This window comes from Saccopteryx bilineata, chromosome 1, assembly GCF_036850765.1.
Source record: "Saccopteryx bilineata isolate mSacBil1 chromosome 1, mSacBil1_pri_phased_curated, whole genome shotgun sequence".
Lineage (NCBI taxonomy): Eukaryota > Metazoa > Chordata > Mammalia > Chiroptera > Emballonuridae > Saccopteryx > Saccopteryx bilineata.
In genome coordinates, this window is record NC_089490.1 from 149,284,655 (window position 1) to 149,304,812 (window position 20,158).

At 50.9% G+C, this 20,158-nt stretch overlaps 1 protein-coding gene across 3 annotated transcripts in view; it reads left to right on the forward strand.

The window, feature by feature from the left end:
- Positions 1 to 311: 311 nt before the first annotated feature.
- The window catches only part of CARM1 (coactivator associated arginine methyltransferase 1), a 47,861-nt gene continuing 28,014 nt past the window's right edge, over positions 312 to 20,158 (forward strand). For 2 of the 3 annotated variants that reach the window (XM_066273642.1, XM_066273655.1), the window contains exon 1: positions 628 to 1,137. In XM_066273642.1, the coding sequence (XP_066129739.1) occupies positions 918 to 1,137 (220 nt within the window). In that variant the 5' untranslated portion in view covers positions 628 to 917. Of the gene's footprint in view, positions 457 to 627; positions 1,138 to 20,158 lie in introns of those variants that run through there. The other variant, XM_066273651.1, reaches the window with a different exon arrangement.

Consider the following 20,158-nt stretch of genomic DNA (forward strand, 5'->3'; position numbering starts at 1 on the left):
GATGAGGCAAACTGCGGAAGGGGGCCTTCCTACGGGGTTCAGGTAGGGTATAGAGGTCGAGTCCCACCTAGAACTGCTTTTCCAGCAGGATGGGCTGAGGGGTGGGGCCACAGTCTGCGGGTTTCCCCCAGGAGCCAACCGTGAGGCCCAGTGGGAGGGAGCAGCGCCGGTAATAGGGGCGGGGCCCGGTCGCACTGGCCTCCGCCCCTCCGCATGTCGCCTCACAAAGCCCGGCAGGGCCGGAGGGCGGAGTCCTGTCTTAGGGGCGTGTCCGAGCCGTCGACCGTCAGACCCGCCCCCACCGTCTCCAAGACTAGGAAGCTGCCTCACAAAGCGCGGCGGCTTGAGCGACGCGGGACGGGGGACGTGTCTGCAGGCAAAGTACCGCCTCCTGACCCGCCCCTGCCAGGCCCTCGTAGGGCCTCCGCACACGCACTGCCTCACAGAATGTAGCCGGTACAGCCGCGCCGGGAGGGTGGGGGGGCGGGACTCAGGCTTAGGGGCGTGTCCTCTGAGCAGAACACCGCCTCCTGACGCACGCTTCTCCCCGCGGTTCCTGGGCTACCGACTCACCTCACAAAGCCGCGACCGTTCGCGCGAGGCGGGGTTGGGTTGGGTTGGGAGAGGCGGGACTGGGCTAGGGGCGGGGCCAGGGCGGAGCCTACCCTTTCTTCTGTGTGTCCATCCTCGCCGTGCTCCCTCCCCGCACCCAGGGCCGCCGGCAGGGGGCGCTGCGCTACAGGGCCGGGCCGTGGGCTGTGGAAGCGAGGCCGCTCGTGGCCCGCAGGCGGCGCTGCCTGGCTCGGCCTCGGCCTGCGCGGCGGCGGCGGCGGCGGCGGCGGCGGGGCGGCGGTAGCAGCGGCGGCCTGGGCCCGGGCGCGTCGGCAGCGGTGGTGGGGCCTGGAGCCGGATCTAAGATGGCAGCGGCGGCGGCGGCGGCGGGGCCCGGCGCGGGCGTTGTTGGGCCGACGGTCCCGGGCGTCGCGGCGCCCTGCGCGGCCGTGTCGGTGTTCTCTGGCGCCCGCCTCCTCACCATCGGCGACGCCAACGGCGAGATCCAGCGGCACGCGGAGCAGCAGGCGCTGCGCCTCGAGGTGCGCGCCGGACCGGACGCGGCAGGCATCGCGCTCTACAGCCGTAAGTGCGGGGTCCCGGGTCCGCGCCGGCTGCCCGGCAGCGCGCCGGGACTGCGCACGAGGCGGGCCGGGCGGGGGGCCCGGGGCGGGAGAGACGCGGTGGTGGTGGGTGAGGGGCTTGGCGTCCCGAGGGTTTGGGGCCCCCAGTCATGGGGGCTGGTGTTGGGTGCGTGGGGCCGAGCCGAGAGAGTCGGCTGTGGGGGGTCCTGAGTGAGGGGTGTGGAGGAACGGTATCAAGGGGCAGAGGCAGAAAAGAGGGCGTGCGTGGCGGTCAGAGGTGAGACTCCCTGTGTAAGGAGGGAAGCGGGAAATGGGGGAGTGAGGGCCCTGAGATTGGGAGGGGGCGGGCAGGAAATGGGACAAGAATGGAAGATGAATTCGAAGTACGCCGCCGGAGGTGTGGGGGCTGATTGGGAGGGAAGGGGACCTGGGGTGTGGGAGAGGTGGGGAGTCTCGCGGTCGGGTGTGGCCGCCCTGGCGCGGGGGGAGGTGTGTGGGCAGCCTCTGACCATCTCAGGGGACCCTCTGGACTGCTAAGGACTGTTAGAAAGTGGTGCCCAGTCTGGGGCGGCTTGGAGGACCAGTTTCACCTATCTGGAGGGCTTGTTGTTGGGACCCCTGAGTGGGAAACTTGTAGAGCAGAGCAGAGGGAGGCCCACGTGAGGGTGGTGCAAGCCCCTGGTTGTGCTCCTGGTGATAAAGTGGATGTGTAGGGCCTCTTCGTGATGCTGGGCTCGGAGGGGGTAACAGCTTCCTCCTGGGCCATGGTCCTCTGATCTTCCTTTTAGGGGATGTGAGAACCGGGTGCGTTTTCAGACGCTAGTTTCAAAACTGACATTTCAGTGGGGAAAAAAATCACAAATGTGTTTGCCAAGGACCTCTAATCTTTGTAGTTCACCCTTTTTCTTGTTATTCTTTCTTATCTGTTTTCTCCCATTCTTGGTTTCTCCTTCAAATTTTGCTATTCTGTTTCATTCAGCTTAGTCTCTCAAGGTTTCTTGCACTGTGAATGCTCTGGGGAACCACTCAGGAGTCTCTTACTGGCTTTGGTCCGTGTTAATTTCTTGCGACTTTGGGTACAGGGTGTGAAGAGCAGTTGGTTACACGGGGTTCTCCCTATGCCTTGACTTGGAAAACCCAAACTCAAGGAACTGTGCCTATTTCCCAAGTGTCCCACCTCTCTTTGCTGGGGCAGATCTAGGTCTTGGACCAAATGAGAAGGGAGAAGGGTGTTCCAGCCAGGCATCAGCGCTCAAGACAGACACTTAAGATTTTTTTTTTTTTCAGAGACAGAGAGTGAGTCAGAGAGAGGAATAGACAGGGACAGACAGACAGGAACGGGGAGAGATGAGAAGCATCAATCATTAGTTTTTCATTGCGTGTTGCAACACCTTAGTTGTTCATTGATTGCCTTCTCAAATGTGCCTTGACTGTGGGCCTTCAGCAGACCAAGTAACCCCTTGCTTGAGCCAGCGATCTTGGGTTCAAGCTGGTGGGCTTTTGCTCAAACCAGTTGAGCCCATGCTCAAGCTGGCGACCTCGGGGTCTCGAACCTGGGTCCTCTGCATCCCAGTTCGATGCTCTATCCACTGCACCACTGCCTGGTCAGGCAAGATTCATCTTAAGCTCAGTAGGATCCCCCAGATCAGTGGTTGGCAAACTGTGGCTCGCGAACCACATGCAGCTCTTTGGCCCCTTGAGTGTGGCTCTTCCACAAAATACCATGTGCGGGGGCAAAGGCAAGTTTAGGAGTATCCTAATTAAGTTAATAACAATGTATCTACCTATATAGTTTAAGTTTAAAAATTTTGGCTCTCAAAAGAAAGTTCAGTCTTTGTACTGTTGATATTTGGCTTTGTTGACTAATGAGTTTGCCGACCACTGCCCCAGATTATAAACAAGGCCATTCATTAATGAACAGAGTTAAGTAGGGTAGTTTCTCAAACTAGGGTCCCAAAGCTGACCCACAAAGGAGTTCCAGAGTGTTGGTTTTTCTTTTGTAAAAATCTTCTTTTGATTTTGAAACAGTTTGAGGTTTATAGGATTATTAGGAAGATAGTACAGAGTTCCCATATACTCAGTTTCCTTGTTAGCATCTTTGTCCAGCAGAGCTTTTTGTGTTTTAGTTGATATCTTAAATCAGGGGTCCCCAAACTATGGCCTGTGGGCCACATGCGGCTCCCTGAGGCCATTTATCTGGCCCCCGCTGCACTTTCGGAAGGGGCACCTCTTTCATTGGTGGTCAGTGAGAGGAGCATAGTTCCCATTGAAATACTGGTCAGTTTATTGATTTAAATTTACTCGTTCTTTATTTTAAATATTGTATTTGTTCCTGTTTTGGTTTTTTTACTTTAAAATAAGATATGTGCAGTGTGCATAGGGATTTGTTCATAGTTTTTTTTTTAATGTCTGGCCCTCCAACAGTCTGAGGGACAGTGAACTAGCCCCCTGTGTAAAAAGTTTGGGGACCCCTGCCTTAAATTGTTATTAGCTATGAAAATAACACCTCTTTTCTTTCTTTCTTTTTTTTTTTTTTTTTTCCATTTTTCTGAAGCTGGAAACGGGGAGAGACAGTCAGACTCCCGCATGCGCCCGACCGGGATCCACCCGGCACGCCCACCAGGGGCGATGCTCTGCCCACCAGGGGGCGATGCTCTGCCCATCCTGGGCGTCGCCATGTTGCGACCAGAGCCACTCTAGCGCCTGAGGTAGAGGCCACAGAGCCATCCCCAGCGCCCGGGCCATCTTTGCTCCAATGGAGCCTTGGCTGCGGGAGGGGAAGAGAGAGACAGAGAGGAAAGCGCGGCGGAGGGGTGGAGAAGCAAATGGGCGCTTCTCCTGTGTGCCCTGGCCGGGAATCGAACCCGGGTCCTCCGCACGCTAGGCCGACGCTCTACCGCTGAGCCAACCAACACCTCTTTTCAAGGTAATTCATAATTGAAGTATCATTTGTAAAGAGGAGAGAGTTTGTGTTTTTCTTATTTAGATTTTATTGATTGATTTTTTTTTTTGTAAGAGAGGAAAAGAGAGAGAGAAAGTGGGGAGGAGAGGGAAGCATCAACTCAGTAGGTGGTTTTCATATGTTCCTTGACTTGGCAAGCCTAGGGTTTCAAACCAGTGACCTCAGCATTCTCAGCATTACCCACTGCGCCACCACACGTCAGTCAGTCCATGTTTTTAAAACTGAGATTCTTAGTCTGGGATGATACAGTCTCATGAGTCTAAAAGAGTCCCCCCCCCCACCCCCCTTTACATTCATGTAACATTGATGTGCAGTTGAGAGCAAGGGTTCTAAGGTCAGCTGAACCTGCTTGTATTAGCTTCCCAGGGCTGCCATAACAACCAAGATCCTTAATTACATCTGCAAAGACTTTTTTTTCCAAATAAGGTCATCTTTATAGGTTCTGGGGGTTAGGGCTTGTGTGTGTGTGTGTGTGTGTGTGTATTTAATCTACCATGTGGGCTAAACTGGTGCCCTGCCAGTAGCTGTGTGTCTTTGTGCCTCAGTTTTCTCATTGGTAGAATGGGGGTGATGATAGGACTGTGTGGCACAGCACATTTCCTAAATGAATGAACATTTCTTTGGAGGTAGCACCTGCTCCTGTAGCTGGCTGGTAATGGCCTCAAAGTTGGCTAGATTGCTGCTCAGAGGGAGGCAGCACTGGTTCCTAAGCAGGCTTGGAGAGTGTGAGTGCACAGGGATGGATTGCTATGAAGGGCATTGGGGAGTGCAGTCCCAGGGTTGGGGTGTGGGTTGCATGCTGCTCCTGGATCTGAGAGCAGTACTGCTGGGTGTGGGGTGCTGGCTAAAACATCAGAGATGGTCTAGCCACTGAGGGGATCTACAAGCATGTGGCAGCTGGGTGGGTGGTAGTGGTTGGGACTTGGGGGTGAACCAGGCTGCTGGGAGCTTTAGGTCTTCTTTTGGGATGAATTTCTTTCCCTGGTCTCAGCATATTCCTACCTGGATCCTTCTGGGACCTGAATGCTTTGGCCAGATGAGAAAGCATCAGGAGCCCAGTTTTGCTCATCTGTTTCTCATGAAGTGGGATCTTATGAGCCACTTCTGCTTCTGGGTCACTCCCAGGATTTGAATTGGTTTGAGTGGAGACAGGGGGGTTGGCCAGGACACCTGTGTGAATTTCCCAGTGCCTTACTTGTGGGAGTTGGGCCAGAGGCATTCTTGGAGGCTGGCAAGGGTTCTGAACATGGAGTCTGACTGGTGTGCTCTTACACTAGCCATTTCACCTCCATGAGCCTGTTTCCTTACCTGTACCAACACTCAGCTGCATACAGCTGAGGTTTTCTCATCCATATGGGGAATATTGCCATGTGAAGCCCAGGAATGTAGGTGAAGTGGACCATGGGGCTGTGGAGCAGGGTGTCTGGCAGTAAATAGTAAATATTTCTATAGATACTATTGACTGTGATATTATTGGGGTAGAGTAGTGAAGGACTAGCTTTACTAGAAGGGATCCTCTTGTGCTGCAGGGCTGCCCAGCTGTCTCATACTTTTTGCAGATGGGAGAGGAGCCCCCTGGGCTGCATCCTCTTCCTGAGGTGGCAGGTCTGGGAGTTGGGTGTGGGTAGCAGGCGTATAGCCCTGTTTCTTGATGTCTATACCTTCTATGTGGGAACAATGACAGCTGCATAAGGCCCTGTCCCAGTCACCCTTCCTTTTTGCCACTTGAAGTAACTCCCCATCTCGCCACTTGAAATTACCCTGGCCTGTGTCCATGGCACTGGCTAAATAGCAGCTCCCAAAACCAGGCCATTTTCCCTGGCCAGAGGGGTAGCTTTCCTGGGCTTGAGGAAGCTTTGGCACATCCTTGGAGTTCTTAGATGCAGGTTGTCTTCCCCTTGGAAGGAGGCAGGTCTTTGGGGAAGCCCATTGTGGAGTGGAAGCCCATTGTGGAGTGGCTGGGGCAGAGAGCAGAACAGACTCTCATTTCCTCATCCCCATGGCAGCCTTTCTGGAGATGACTGTGTCACCTTTCTTTCTTGGTGAGCACAAGGCACTTTAACTGGCTGGCTGGATTCTCCCTGCCCCTTTGGCTAGGAAGAGGTATATAGCAGGCCTGGCTCATACAGGGACTAAATTTCAGTTTGTGGGGGGCATGCCAAGGTGTGGAAACCCCGGAGAAAAACCCTCTGTGCAAACAGGTGAAGAATCACCTACTGCCACAGATTCAGAAACCCTTGTGACTTATTTCAGTCATACTCCTGGTACACACACACACACACACACACACACCGACAGCTGGGGGAGGGGGAGAGGGCACAGAAGAGTTTGTCATATGTGCCTTGCCTTTAGAATATTCAGTGTCATGCTGGGCGACAGTCAAGAAAGTAACACTGGAAGGGCATTCACATTTCACTAGTGCCTGGAAGTTGCTATTGGCTACCATTCCTTACTGAGCATTTACTGTGTACCAAACTGCATAAAACTGTGTTGACGGACTTAAATGCTTGACCTTGGGGGCAGCTGGGGGGAGGATAATGGTACAAAATAGTGCACTTGGGCAAATGGGCCAGGTTGGGCCTGCGGCCTATTTTTCTACGATCAGGGAGAGTTGTACATTTTTGAAGGGTTGACTTTTTTAAATAAAGCAACCCAGAGAAGAATATTAAACCAAGACCATTGTGTCTTGCAAAAAACTAAAATATTTATTTGTAGGCTCTTGACAAAAAAAGCTTGTCGACCTCAGGGATAAATGAATGAAGCAGGCAGGAGGAAGGAACACTGGGAACTTGGCCTGAGCAAGGGATGCCCCAGCTTTAAAAGACACGGAAAAGCCTTTCATTCTATATGCCTGTTTGTTTTGATTATGAAGTGTCCTGATTTCCCAGGCTAGACAGAGTACACTTTCTGGACTGTGTGGGGCAATTGGCCTGACAGGTATGGCCCTTGCCATGTGTTACCAGTGGTCTTGAAGACAGTCTTGCGATTTCAAGGATACCATTTCCATTGTATTGGTGGAAAACGAGGCAAGGCTTAACTAAGTGATATGGTTGGCAGGCAGTAGAGCTCTGGCTTTGAAATTCAGGGCTATTGGACTCACTGTCTTAATACAGAGTGGTTCAGTGAAAAAAAGGTGATCAGGATTCATTTTGTCTGCATAACACAGACCCAAAGTAGAAGTGACTTAAACAAGATGGCATTTTATTCCTCATGCTCTTTGTGCTAAAGTCTGGAGATTGGCAGACCAAGGCTGGTGTGGAGTCTCTACTTGAGGAACTCCTTGGACTCGGGTCCTTCCTGGAGTGAGGTCTTGTCATTGCAATCAACACTATGGCCGAAATCCAGCTATTACACCCTGGTTTCCAGGCAGCAGGATAAAGAAGGCACAAAGGATGCCAGGGGCTGATCCCAGGTGTCTGTTAACGGTGGTTCCCAGAAATTGGCTGAGGGGGTTTCTGCTTTTGTCTCATTGGCTAGAATGTAGTCATATAGCCACCACTAGCTGCAAGGGAGGCTGGGAAATGCAGTTTTTAGTCCAAATGACCATGCACTTACCTAATTTCATGGTTTCTCTTTCTGTAGGGGAAAGGAGAATAGACACAGAGATGGTTGCCTTGGCCACAGTGGGTAGGATGTGGTTATAGCTAGAGTGTTGGGAAGGACATGGAGAGGTGCTGAAGTGGATGGGGTATGGGGACAGCAGCCTGGTGTGGAGCAAAGGGGTCCTTCTGAAGAATGGAGGAACTAAAGGGGAGGTAATGAAGTTGGGCCCAAGTCATGTTTTAGAAGGAATATAGCCTTTTCCTGTATGTAGTCAAGAGCTTCCCACCATTTTTCACAGGGGAATAACATGTTAAAATTGTATTTCTGAAGATTACTTTACTAACAGAGTATGGTATAGATGGGAGCAGGGAGAGAGAGGCCTGTGGAAGCTTCCAGACAAGAGAATGCAACAGAAATGTAACTGAACAGTTTCACCTTAGCCTAACCTCAGAAGCTATCAGAGGTCCAGAAGTTATGATAAGAAACAAAAGGTGAATTCTGCCCAGGGCATTGGGGACAACATGGTAGAGGTCATGACCCTTGGGCAGGGGTTGTGAGTGATCTGTCCACAGGGTTTGTTTGGCTACGGGATTAAAATAAAAGTAGATGTCGCCCTGGCTGGATAGCTTCGTTGGTTAGAGCATTGTCCCGTAGTGCAGAGGTTGTGGGTTCGATCCCTAGTCAGGACATGTACAGAAACAGATCTGTGTTCCTGTCTTTCTCTCTTTCTTCTTCTCCCTTCTTCTTCCTCTCTTTCTAAAATTAACTAAAAGTAAATAAAATAGACATTCAATTTTTTTTTAATTGGGTGACTTCACATCAAAAATTGACTTTGTACTTCTGAAAAATCAGAAAACCCAGCAATAGCATTGTTTACAATAGCCAAGATCTGGAAATAGCCCAAGTGTCCATCAGTGGACAAGTGGATTAAAAGGCTGTGGTACATATACACAATGGAATACTACACGGCCATGAAAAAGAAGGAAATCTTACCTTTTACAATGGCATGTATGGACCTGGAGATTATTATGCTAAGTGAAATAAGCCAGACAGAGAAAGACAAATATCATACGATCTCACTTATATGTGGCATCTAATGAACGAGGTGAATTGAGGAACAGAATAGAGGCAGAGGCAGGGTCACAGGGACCAGAGGGACAGCTGTCAGAGGGAAGGGGGATGAGGAGATGGGATCAGAGAAGGTTGAAAGGATTAGTGAAATTATATATACATAACACAGATACAGATAACAGGACAGCAAATCCCAGAGGGAAGGGGGATGAGGAGATGGGATCAGAGAAGGTTGAAAGGATTAGTGAAATTATATATACATAACAGAGATACAGATAAGGGGACACCAAGTCCCAGAGGGAGTTAGGGGGAGGTGGTAATGGGGGATAAGGGGATGGGGGGAAGGAGTTATATTGAGTGGGACACTTGAATCCATGTTAACACAATTAATAAAAACTTTAAAATAAATGAAAGAAAGCCCGGCAGTCCTAGGCCTACATGCCCTGAGACCAAGTAGTTAGCAATGCCACCTTCAGAAGTGGCATGCCACCCCTGTTGGCCAGAGTCTGCCCTGCCCGCTGCCACTCCAACACAGGCCTCACGCCAGTAGCCATCTATTCTTTCACTTGCAGTGGTTTGCTTCTTAAAATAGAGAAGCATTTGTCTGAACCCAGGTCTCCATCGGGTGTGGGAAAACATCTTTTCCCCCTAGCTTGTGCCTTCCTATGGTCTCCAGGCCCTCTCTCTAAGTGGCTGAATTTGATCCCTATACAAGTGAGGACTGTCACACCCAGTCCTAGCCTGGCCTGGCTTCCAGTCCCAGGCCCCTCCCACTGTCCTGGCCTTGCTCTTCCTCAGCACCACCTGCAAACTGTTCAGTCCCGCAGCCCCTCTCTGGCAATTTGGAAACCCAGAACTTCTGAAAACCTAACCTGACAATTCATTTGACAGCAAAATCTAACCAGACCTGAACTCTTGACACCTGGGCTCTTTATTATTTCTATGTATCCAGTTTAATGTGTCTAATCATGTTTCCCTGTGAAACATGCTTCGTTACAGGTGAACCCATTCTCTGCTTGGGACAATCTACGTTATCTGTACGGTTTTGTCTTTATAAAACGGAAAAGTTTGTGCAGGCGTACCTCATTTTATTGCACTTTACCTTATGGTGTTTCACAGGTGGTGTGTTTTTTGCTAATTGAAGGCAGCAAAAACATTATGACTTGATTTATTGTGATACTGTTATTATTATAGTGTTCTGGAACCCAATCTGAAATATCTCCAAAGTTTGCCAGTATTCTGAAACACACTGGGCCTACATGTTTCAGTCAAGAGGCTGACGGCCTGGCACCATACCCCCTGTTGGGGTTGTTGGGGTCTGTATATAAGATCACAGGAGGAAAGTGGATAGGTCATGCATGTCACCCGGCAAGCAGGCAAGCAGTCATGCATTACACATATGATCTGGATATAGTAGGTGTTCAGGACTTTGTAATAGGAGGAGGAGGAGTATGGCATGAACTCATGATAATTCTCAGGTGCCAGGCTTCAGACCAGGTCAAATTTAACAGAGTGGGGGAGGCTTAGGAATCCTTGGTACAGGTGTGTTTCCTTTCCCGGGGAGCCCACTCTGTGTCTGGGATCTACCTGCTACCCAGAGAAATGGTGGGTTAAGTTTGCCAGGACATCTGTCGAGATGCTCATCCCAGAAAGGTCGGGATGGAAGGCTAGCTAGACCTGGTGGAGAATGGAATCTGCTGAGAGCTAGGGCTCTTAACCTGAAGTCTGTGGACATCTCCTGGCGGGGTGGGGGTGGGGGGGATGGGACTCCATGGTTCCCTGAAACTGAGTGCAGTTTTACGTAAGGGTAGAAGAATAGAGTCAGTGGCTATTACCCCTGACGAGCCTCCTTGATTGTAGAAAAGGTGTGACACTGGCACCTCTCTGAAGGGAACACACATAAAACACTTAACTCGCCTGACCAGGCGGCAGCGTAGTGGATAGAGCGTCGGACTGGGATGCAGAAGACTCGGGTTTGAGACCCCAAGGTCACCAGCTTGAGCGCGGGCTCATCTGGTTTGGGCAAAAAGCCCACCAGCTTGAACCCAAGATCGCTGGCTCCAGCAAGGGGTTACTTGGTCTGCTGAAGGCCCGTGGTCAAGGCACATATGAGAAAGCAATCAGTGAACAACTAAGGTGTTGCAATGCACAATGAAAAACTAATGATTGGCCTGACCTGTGGTGGCGCAGTGGATAAAGCGTCGACCTGGAAATGCTGAGGTCGCCGGTTCGAAACCCTGGGCTTGCCTGGTCAAGGCACATATGGGAGTTGATGCTTCCAGCTCCTCCCCCTGTCTCTCTCTCCTCTCTCTCCCCCTCTCTCTCCTCTCTAAAATGAATAAATAAAATAAAATAAAATAAAAAAAAGAAAAACTAATGATTGATGCTTCTCATCTCTCTCCGTTCCTGTCTGTCTATCCCTCTCTCTGACTCACTCTCTGTCTCTGTAAAAAAAAAACACAAAAAAAACCAAAAACAACAAAACTAGTCTTCCTGAGAAAAGAAAAATATTTTAAAACGCTTAACTCCATGTGCATCTGGTATACCATGGCTATGGTGTTACTATTGGTTCTCTGTGTGTTTGGCAGGGGGAGAGGGTCCCCTGCTTATGATCTCCCTCAGAGGGATCTGTGACCCGAGAAAGGCTGACAGCAGCTGGTGGACAGTACCAGATTAGGAAGTAAAGTGTATGCTCCAGCCTTGTAAGTGATGGGGGTAATCAGTGGGAGAGGTGGGAGTGGTACCCTGTGTCTCTCCAGTCTGGGGGAGCAGCTTTTAACAGGCAGGATGCAGGATTGGGAGGATGAGAGGTTAGCAGTTTAGGCTGCTATTGAGAGGTAAGAGTGAGATCCAAGGGGAGGTTACCAGGTTTCTGATCTGCAGGACAGCCCCCTTGGAGAACTGGGGTGGGGAGCTGACCCAACCAGTAGGCTGGTGTGTGTGGTGGAGAGGGGAGAACTGAGAGAGAGGTGGGAAAGCTGACTTCACTCAGGCTGGCAGGGCTCACCAATAGTTTGAAGGGGGGGGAGACTGGACCTCTCATTCCTTCATCCAGAAACGTGTATGGAGGGAATGTGGGCCTTGTCTTTTTTTTTGCGGTAGTTACCATTCATCTAACTTTAAACAATAAAGTTTTACTGAGCATCTGCTGTGTGCCAGTCACTGCTTTAGGAGGTGGGGTTACAGTAACACTTATGATAAACCCTTGGTCCCACATTTTTGTGTCTGGGGATGTTGTGTGACAGGCTGTAAGTCAGCAATCACTTGGAATCATGCTAGTGCCCCTAGTGGTCTGTGCCTGGGAGAAAATAACAGGAGCTGAGGCTCGGGGATGCTGGAGAAGTGCTGGTTAAAGGAGTGGGGCATTTGGCCAAAGATGGGGATGCTGTGGGGACCTGCTTAGGATGAGTCATTAAAGCCGCCAGGAGAACAGGTGGCGACTGGGGCCCAATTCTGACCCTCTGTCTTACCATCTGCATGCTCTCTCTGTACCTCAGTTTCCCCTGCAGTAAAAAGGGTTTCTTGATGGTATCCACCTCGAAGCGTTGTGAATTATGAGTTAACAGAATTAAAAGCACTTAAAATAGTGCCTGATTTGTGACAGGTGGGAAGACCCCAGGAGTGAACCTGTGGGCCCTGCATGGCCGAGAGCAGCCACAGCATGGTTGGAGTACTACCTGTGAGGGGAGGAGTGGGCCCCAGTCAAGGGGCTTGGCATTGACTCCAAGAGTGTTTGGGAGGGAAATGACCCCTGTGTCTGTGTCTGTGTTAGCTCAGTTCTTTTCCCTGTCATTTCTTAGTAGGGTGATCCCAGGTGACCCTCAGTCTCTGAATCTCAGCTTCCTTGTTGGTGGGGAGGCCTCACTGAGGGGCTGAGCTGGTGGCAAGTGGCTTTGGTGAGGGTGGATATCTGTCCCTGGACGATAGGCACAGCTCTGCTGCACAAGTCAGACATAATCCCCACCCCCGGCACACTCCTAGTCTTGGGGAGCAGAGAGAAGGCAGAGGAAGAATTCCATTTCCCACTGTAGGGGATGTGGCCAGGGGCCCAGTGTAAAGAGAATAGCAGTTGAGGAGCTATGTGTGAGGGCAGGAGGCCCTGGGCCAGAGAGAGAATTGAGGTGGGGAGGAGGGAATTCAGGGACTAGGAAACTGTAGTTCTGCTGGGGTATCAGCCTGCTCCCAGGGCAGATGGGGTCTGCAGTGTCACTGGGTCAGTCCTGCTGCTCTCCTGGACCCCTGTCTTCCCCCTGCTTTACATTTCCTGGCTGGAACATTCTCCCTTCCCCCTCCTGGACTGCAGGAGCCCTCTCTGGGTCTGAAGCTGCTGGAGGTTGTGATTAGCATAGGCTGGGGAACCTAACCTTGATGTGACCTTGTGACCCTGGCTAAGTGACCCTAGTCCTCATTGCAGTTTCTTCCTGAAAAACAGGGTGGTTTCAAGGGTTAGTGTTAACCCAGCACAGAGAAGATGAGTAACACAGTATACTGTATGTTATCTCTCTCTCTCTCTCTCTCTCTCTCTCCTCAGCCTGCTGTGTGGCCTGGAAGAGAAGATGTGTTACAGGTGTGGGGGTGACCATTAAACCCTGAGACAGGTAGAGCTGGGTAGGGCACAGAGAGGTGGCCTTGGTGATCCTGCCTGAGCCCCTCCTTGTAAGGAATGACTCAGGAGGGAACTCCTCCCTTTGTGCAGTCACCTTCCCATCACCTCACTTTGGGGACTTATTTGGGAAACTTCAGGATTCAGGCCTTTGGAATAGTGCAGGGTGGGGTCATGGACACCTTCACATCTGTCCAAAAGCATGGCACCTGCCTTGACTCTTGTTTCATTGTCTAGCTCTGACTTTCTGGTTAGGAATCTGGAGTACCTAACTTCCCCCACCCCCACTCCTTTGTTCCCGGAAAAAAGTTACATGAAGGAAATTGAGACCAGGCTCCACCCAGACCTGTAAGAGTTGGATAGGGAAACTGCATGGCCCTTGTATGTCTTCTCTGGGGGTAGGGTGGGTGGGTTATTCTTTTGTTTACTTATTTAATTATTTAATCAACATACAGATGCCTAGGCCTTAGATGTCCTGTTTGGTGCATTCGACAATTGTAAACTCCTCCCCCAAAGCCAGACCTAGAATTTGTCTCTCAGCCTCTGGGTAGTTTTTGTTTAGTCAGGTGGGTCTGTCCCCTGATGCCAGGCAGAACATCTTATAAAGAGGTCTAGACTGGTTGGAGGGAGGGGGGCTGTCTCCTCCTCATCCCCCATCCTTACACAGAGACCGGAGAGCCCCTTTTTATTCCCTGTTTTTGTCTCTTTCAAGCAATTCATCCCCCACAGCTTTGGCAAGAGTGGGTCTGGGCCAGGTTTTTTGTTGTTGTTGTTGTTCTTTTTTATTTTTTTATGATTGTTGGTGGATTTGCTCCCCTGCTAATTGTGTTTCTGTAGCTGGGATTCGTTTTCGCTGGAGGCGTTACACATGTCAAGGGGAATGGTTTTATGGCTAGAAACCTGCCTGACAACCAGGCACGGATGGGATTCTAGGCAAGGAAAGGACCCTGGTAGATCAGAGCCTAAATGAAAAGGGATGCTCTTGTGACCCCTCGCAGGAGACATGAGAATCAATAATCAAAAACAGATTGGGGGGCCTCTTGCAGACCCAAGAAGCAAATTCCAGAGAACTTGGCCATGTGTTTCCTTGAGCTGGAGGGAAGACAAAGGAAGATTGGAGCTTCCAGACAACCCTGACACCCCTCATTGCCAACCCCTGGGCTCTACTTATGGATGCTTACAGGCCCTACCAAGGCTAATGTTTACTGAGCCCAAGCATGTGCCAGTGGCCCTGTGCCAGACGCTTTACGTTCATTGACTTGCCTAACCATAGAACAGCCCCTGAAGGGCGCTGTTGGCACAGGGGTACTCTGCAGAGGTGTGCGTCGGGTGAGACCAGCTCAGCTCATTCTCTTCCCTGCACATGCTTTCCCTGTCGGGAGCCACAGTAGTAGCGGCTTTTCCCGTTTTGTAAACTGAGGCACTGGGTGGTGAGCAGCAGACTTGGGATGCCAATCCAGGTGGACATGGTAACCTCCATCAGCCCTGCTGCCTCTTGGGTGCTGGTGAGGAGTCATTGTCCTGTATTAGGGCAGTGGCCCCTCATACACTTCTGGAACCCAAAACCTGTTTTTCCTCATTCCTGCCTAGTTGCCAAGTCCCTTACTATGTCCCCTGTAGCATGCACTACATCTGGAGTCACATCTGGTGAGGCAGACAGATAGGTAGTAGCCCTCCTAACTTAAACATCCTGTCCTTTGAGCCTGCAGTTGGGCCATCTGACCCCTGGAGCCCCAGGGTCCTGACAGAGGCCTTTTCACCACAAGTGCAGCCCCAGGACATCCTGTTTCACCTCTGGGCCAGTGATCAAAACCTTTCTTTCAAGAGGGGCCTGATGGGACTCCGATCTTTCTCAGCCCTGGGCTGCAGTTTCCTCCATCACTAATTCCCTATGAGGCTGCCCCTCCCCTGTTCACTGGCCTCTTCTGCTTTGGCCTCTCCAGAGCCACAGTGGGCTGCATGTTGAGACCTTTTAGCTGGTTGAGGGCTGCCTCTTTCCTAGGAGCACATTTGTGACCCTCAGACCCAAGACTGGCTCCAATTCCTGCGTTTTCCCCGGCAGTGGTGGGAGCCAGAGTGTAGTGTGTACCAGTAATCCAGAGGGTGAGCCCCCCTGCACAGCCCTGGAGGTCATGACACACCTCACATCAACCTGGCTTTCCAGGCCTCCCTAAGTGTGTCCTTAGCCTAGGGCCTCCCCTGCTTGCCTTGGTCCTTGCAGGGCACTGCCTGCTTAGCTCCTGTGTGTTACAGGTGGTGAGAAGCCTTGGTGATCCTTACAGCTGTACGAAGAAGGCTCTACTGCCTCCCTGTAGTGGTGGCTCAGGAACAGTGCCTGCCAACCATGGTCAACCAGCCATGCCTGGCTTTGTGTGGGCTCAGAGCCCATGTACTTCTCAGTGCCCCAAACCAGGCCTCCTACAGTCTCCTGGGCCCAGATCTCCTAGGAGACTGGTTTTGCTGTATCTCACAAACTGCTGGGTCCCCAGGCTGAGGCACTCCCAGCATGTCATGTCTCTGTGCCTCAGTTTCTCCACTTAAAAACGAGCTAAGTGTACCCTGGAAGGGGGTTGGGAGCACTAGCCAGTGCTGTTTGTGGCACTAAGTATGTGCCTGGTATTGCATAAGTCACAGCTTCAAAGCTATGGCTGGAGAAGAGAGGCCAGGTGAAGGAGGCTGGAGGCCCAGCTCCAGGAGCAGCGAGCACTGGAGTGGACTGTTGGTTTCCTTGCTCACCCGCAGCCCCCTCTTTCACAGCCCCCTTTCACAATTATCCGCCAAGCCCCTGTGCTTTCCGGCCTAGGAACTGGCAGCACATCTGCTGTGTCTTTTGTAGCTCACAAAGCCTGGCTGCGGCTGATTAGCATGGATGGGGAGATATTTGCATGTAATAGCTCCCACCCAATTGGTGCCCTAGGATTCTTTTCAGAAAAGCCAGGCCCTTTCTTTGTCTGGCCCTCCTTTTCTTGGGGTTGCCCTTCTGCACTCCTTGCAATTAGAGTCCTCTTGGGGACTGTCCAGATCAAGCCTGCAGGGCCTGAAGCTGGCTTCCCTCTGAGAGGAGCCTCTGGTGAGGAGCCCTCTAAGGCCTCTGACCTTTCCAAGCCATCACTGATTTATGAGCTTTGGTTGTGTCTAATGCAGGGACCCTTCCCAAGCCCATGGTCAGCCCAGGGCCACACAGGGAAGGCCTGCCAGGCGTTTCTTAGGGTGTCACCCCCATGAGTGGCACCAGCAGTCTCCTGAATTCAGCATAGAGGCCTGCAGCCTGAGTAAGTACTGGGGCTACAGGGGCCTTACCTTCCTGAGATGCCAACAGGAAACCTTGGGCTGGGGGGAGTTGCTGACCCTTACATGGCTGCTTCTCTGACCAGGAGCCTGTTCCATCCTCAGCCTTCCTCATCCACCACCTCAGAGTCCTGTCACCCTGCTGCTGGGATACTTTGGAAATGATTACCCTTATAAGGAAACCTGTATTCTCACGGCCCCTCTTAGTGTAGATTTAACTGTTTGACTTTTCCAGCTGCCCATAAATTGCCGAACCTGGACCCTGTGAGCCTCTTGGGCCAGCAGAAGTGGCTGTATTGAGTTATTGTGAAATATTTTGAAAGGAATGAAGGATAATAACAGCAAACACTGTGTGCTTCCACCCCTACCTTAAGAAATAAATGTGTATAGAATGAAGGGTCCCCATTTTGTCTCCTCCCAGGGAGGTAATTTCATGTTTCCTGAATTCTGGAAGTTAGCCTTTAGCCTTTACCAAGGGCCATATTGACATGGCCTAAAAACCCAGCCTAAATGTAGATGTGCCCAAGCATGGTGTGAGGCTGGTGCCTCTCAGCTACAGCCAGAAGTCCCCAAGGAGCACACCTAGGCTGGTCTGGGCCCAGCATGGCCTTGTGTCAAGACTTTTCTCTGGGTCTTCTCTCTACTGTTTCCCTCTGGCCTTAGGGACTTGGGTCTTGGGCTGGGCACAGAGTATATTATTCCTGTGACAACACTGAGCAATGCATTGTTTTGTTTTATTTTATTTTTCTAGACATGAAAGCTGAGGATTTGGTGAGAGTCCCCTTGCTTACAGGTGGCAGAGCCTGTATTCAAACCTAGAGCTGATTCTAGACCAGGGTTCTGACAACTACCTTGCCATGTGGCCTCCCCTGAAGGCGTAGAAGGGCTTTCCCAGGTGACAGCTGCCTGGAATGTAGGCCTGCTGCTGCCCAGGCTTAAAGAAACCCGAGCTTCCAGTGGCCCTGGGCACCCTGGTCTGGCCAGCCTGTTCATCCTCCTCATCACAATCACTGAGAGGGGGTGGGGTGACTGCAGGCTTGCTCTGGTGGCTGGAGGCTGAGAAACTTTTGCTCCATCCACCAGCCCTAGTATATACCCTTAAGTTATAGGGCCTGCGGCTGCAGGGGACAAAGGCTCAGGGCCTTTTCCCATTACTTTTTCCCATCCACCAGGGGGGGCGGTACATCTAGTTAGATCTGCTCACTTAGGGGAGGGCCCAAGCAATGTAATGATTGCCTTTTGTCTGGTTGTCTTTTGGGTACAGGATAAAAATTCCAACTTCTCCGGAGGATATAACATGAAAAGGCCCTCTTTTCCTCCCTCTGGATCTTGGTTTGTCCACACACTTGGTCTTCTGGAGTGACTTCTCGCATGGTTTTTCAGGCACATGTAGGCACATGCGCCTAAATCTCTCCCTGGAAACCCACTGTGCTTCAAGTTTTGCAATTTATTTTTTCTCAATTTAATTTTATTTTTTTAACAAGAGACAGAGAGAGGAGATAGGGGGACAGACAGGCAAGAAGGGAGAGAGATGAGAAGCATCAATTTTTCATTGCAGTACCTTAGTTGTTCATTGATTGCTTTCTCATATGTGCCTTGAGTAGGAGGCTCCAGCAGAGCAAGTGACCCCTGCTCAAGCCAGAGACCTTGGGCTCAAGCTAGTGACCTTTGGGCTCAAGCCAGTGACTGTGGAGTCATGTCTCTGATCCCACGCTCAAGCTGATGACCCCACGCTCAAGCAGGAGAGCCCGACAAGCCCTGGGTTTTGAACTGGAGACCTCAGCATTCCAGGTTGATGCTTTATCCACTGTGCCACCATGGGTCAGGTATCTTCTTTCTTTTTAAAAAGTTTTCAAGAGGAGGGTGCCCCTGAAAAGTGTGCTTCCCTTCCACAGGCAGCTACTGGAGTCATTTTTATTGTATTTCTTTCTAGACGAGGTCCAAGCACACAGTGGGTCTGGCCCACTCCTCACCTTCTCCTTTTTTACACCCATGGCATATATATTTTACACTGTTTGGTGTTTAACAGTGTGGCTTGGTCATCTTAACAGAGTAGCATCTACAGATTAAAATTTATGTCTTAATTGGCTACACCTTCATTCACTCGTTCAGTGGGTATTTAGGTTTGCTGTTGCTTTGAACAGTCCAGATTGAGGTAAATCCTGGCCGACATTTATAAGCAGAGATAGAGGATAAGGTGTGGGCATTGCTGGGTTGGGACAGATTGCCCTATGAAGATGCTCAGATGCAGTCAGCCTACAGGGTGCATGGCCTACCTGAGGAGCCTGGAGTCCTCAGATACCTGGCGCAGGGCATCTCTGAGGACAGCACCAGAACACCTGGCTTAAGGTTACGGCTAGAGAGGGAGACTGGGTTGGGTTAGGATTCCCCGGGTGGCATTAAGCTGACAATGGTTAAAATGGCCACTACTGAGTCACGAAGTACTAAATATATTTATTGCTACCTCCATTATTTCAGCAAATCCTCATAGCAGGGAGGGGTTTTATCACCATTTCATTCCCATTTCACAGATGGGACTCCTGAGGTCAGGGGTGAAGGCCAGTGGTGAGGCTGGCTGCCAGGGCCTATACCTGAGTAGTGTGATCTTACCCTGAGGGCTGTGTCATGATCATCATTTGACAGATGAGGACACTGAAGCCATTGATCACACAGCTAGGGGACGGCAGGTTTGGCCCTGAACCGAGGTCTGCTTTGATGCTCATCATTTTAACTACTGCCGTTCTTTTTTTTATTTTTGGCAGAGACAGAGTCAGAGAGACAGATAGAGATAGACAGACAGGAAGGGAGAGATGAGAAACATCAATTCTTCATACTCCTTAGTTGTTCATTGACTAATTTCTCATATGTGCCTTAACTGGGGGGCTACAGCAGACTGAGTGACCCCTTGCTTGAGCCAGCGACCTTGGGCTCAAGCTGGTGAGCCTTGCTCAAACCAGATGAGCCCGCGCTCAAGCTGGCAACCTCGGGGTCTCGAACCTGGATCCTCCACATCCCAGTCCGACGCTCTATTCACTGTGCCACCGCCTGGTCAGGCTAACCACTGCCATTCTTTTTTTTTTTAATTTTTATTTTATTTATTTATTTATTTATTTATTTATTTTACATAGGCAGAGATAAACAGGGACAGACAGACAGGAACGGAGAGAGAGAAGAGAAGTATCAATCATTAGTTTTTCGTTGCGCGTTGCGACTTCTTAGTTGTTCATTGATTGCTTTCTCATATGTGCCTTGACCGCGGGCCTTCAGCAGACCGAGTAACCCCTTGCTGGAGCCAGCGACCTTGGGTCCAAGCTGGTGAGCTTTTTGCTCAAGCCAGATGGGCCCACGCTCAAGCTGGCGACCTCGGGGTCTCGAACCTGGGTCCTTCTGCATCCCAGTCTGACGCTCTATCCACTGCGCCACCACCTGGTCAGGCTTTATTTATTTTTTACAGAGACAGAGAGTGAGTCAGAGAGAGGGATAGATAGGGACAGACAGACAGGAACAGAGAGATGAGAAGCATCCATCATCAGTTTCCGGCGCATTGCAACACCT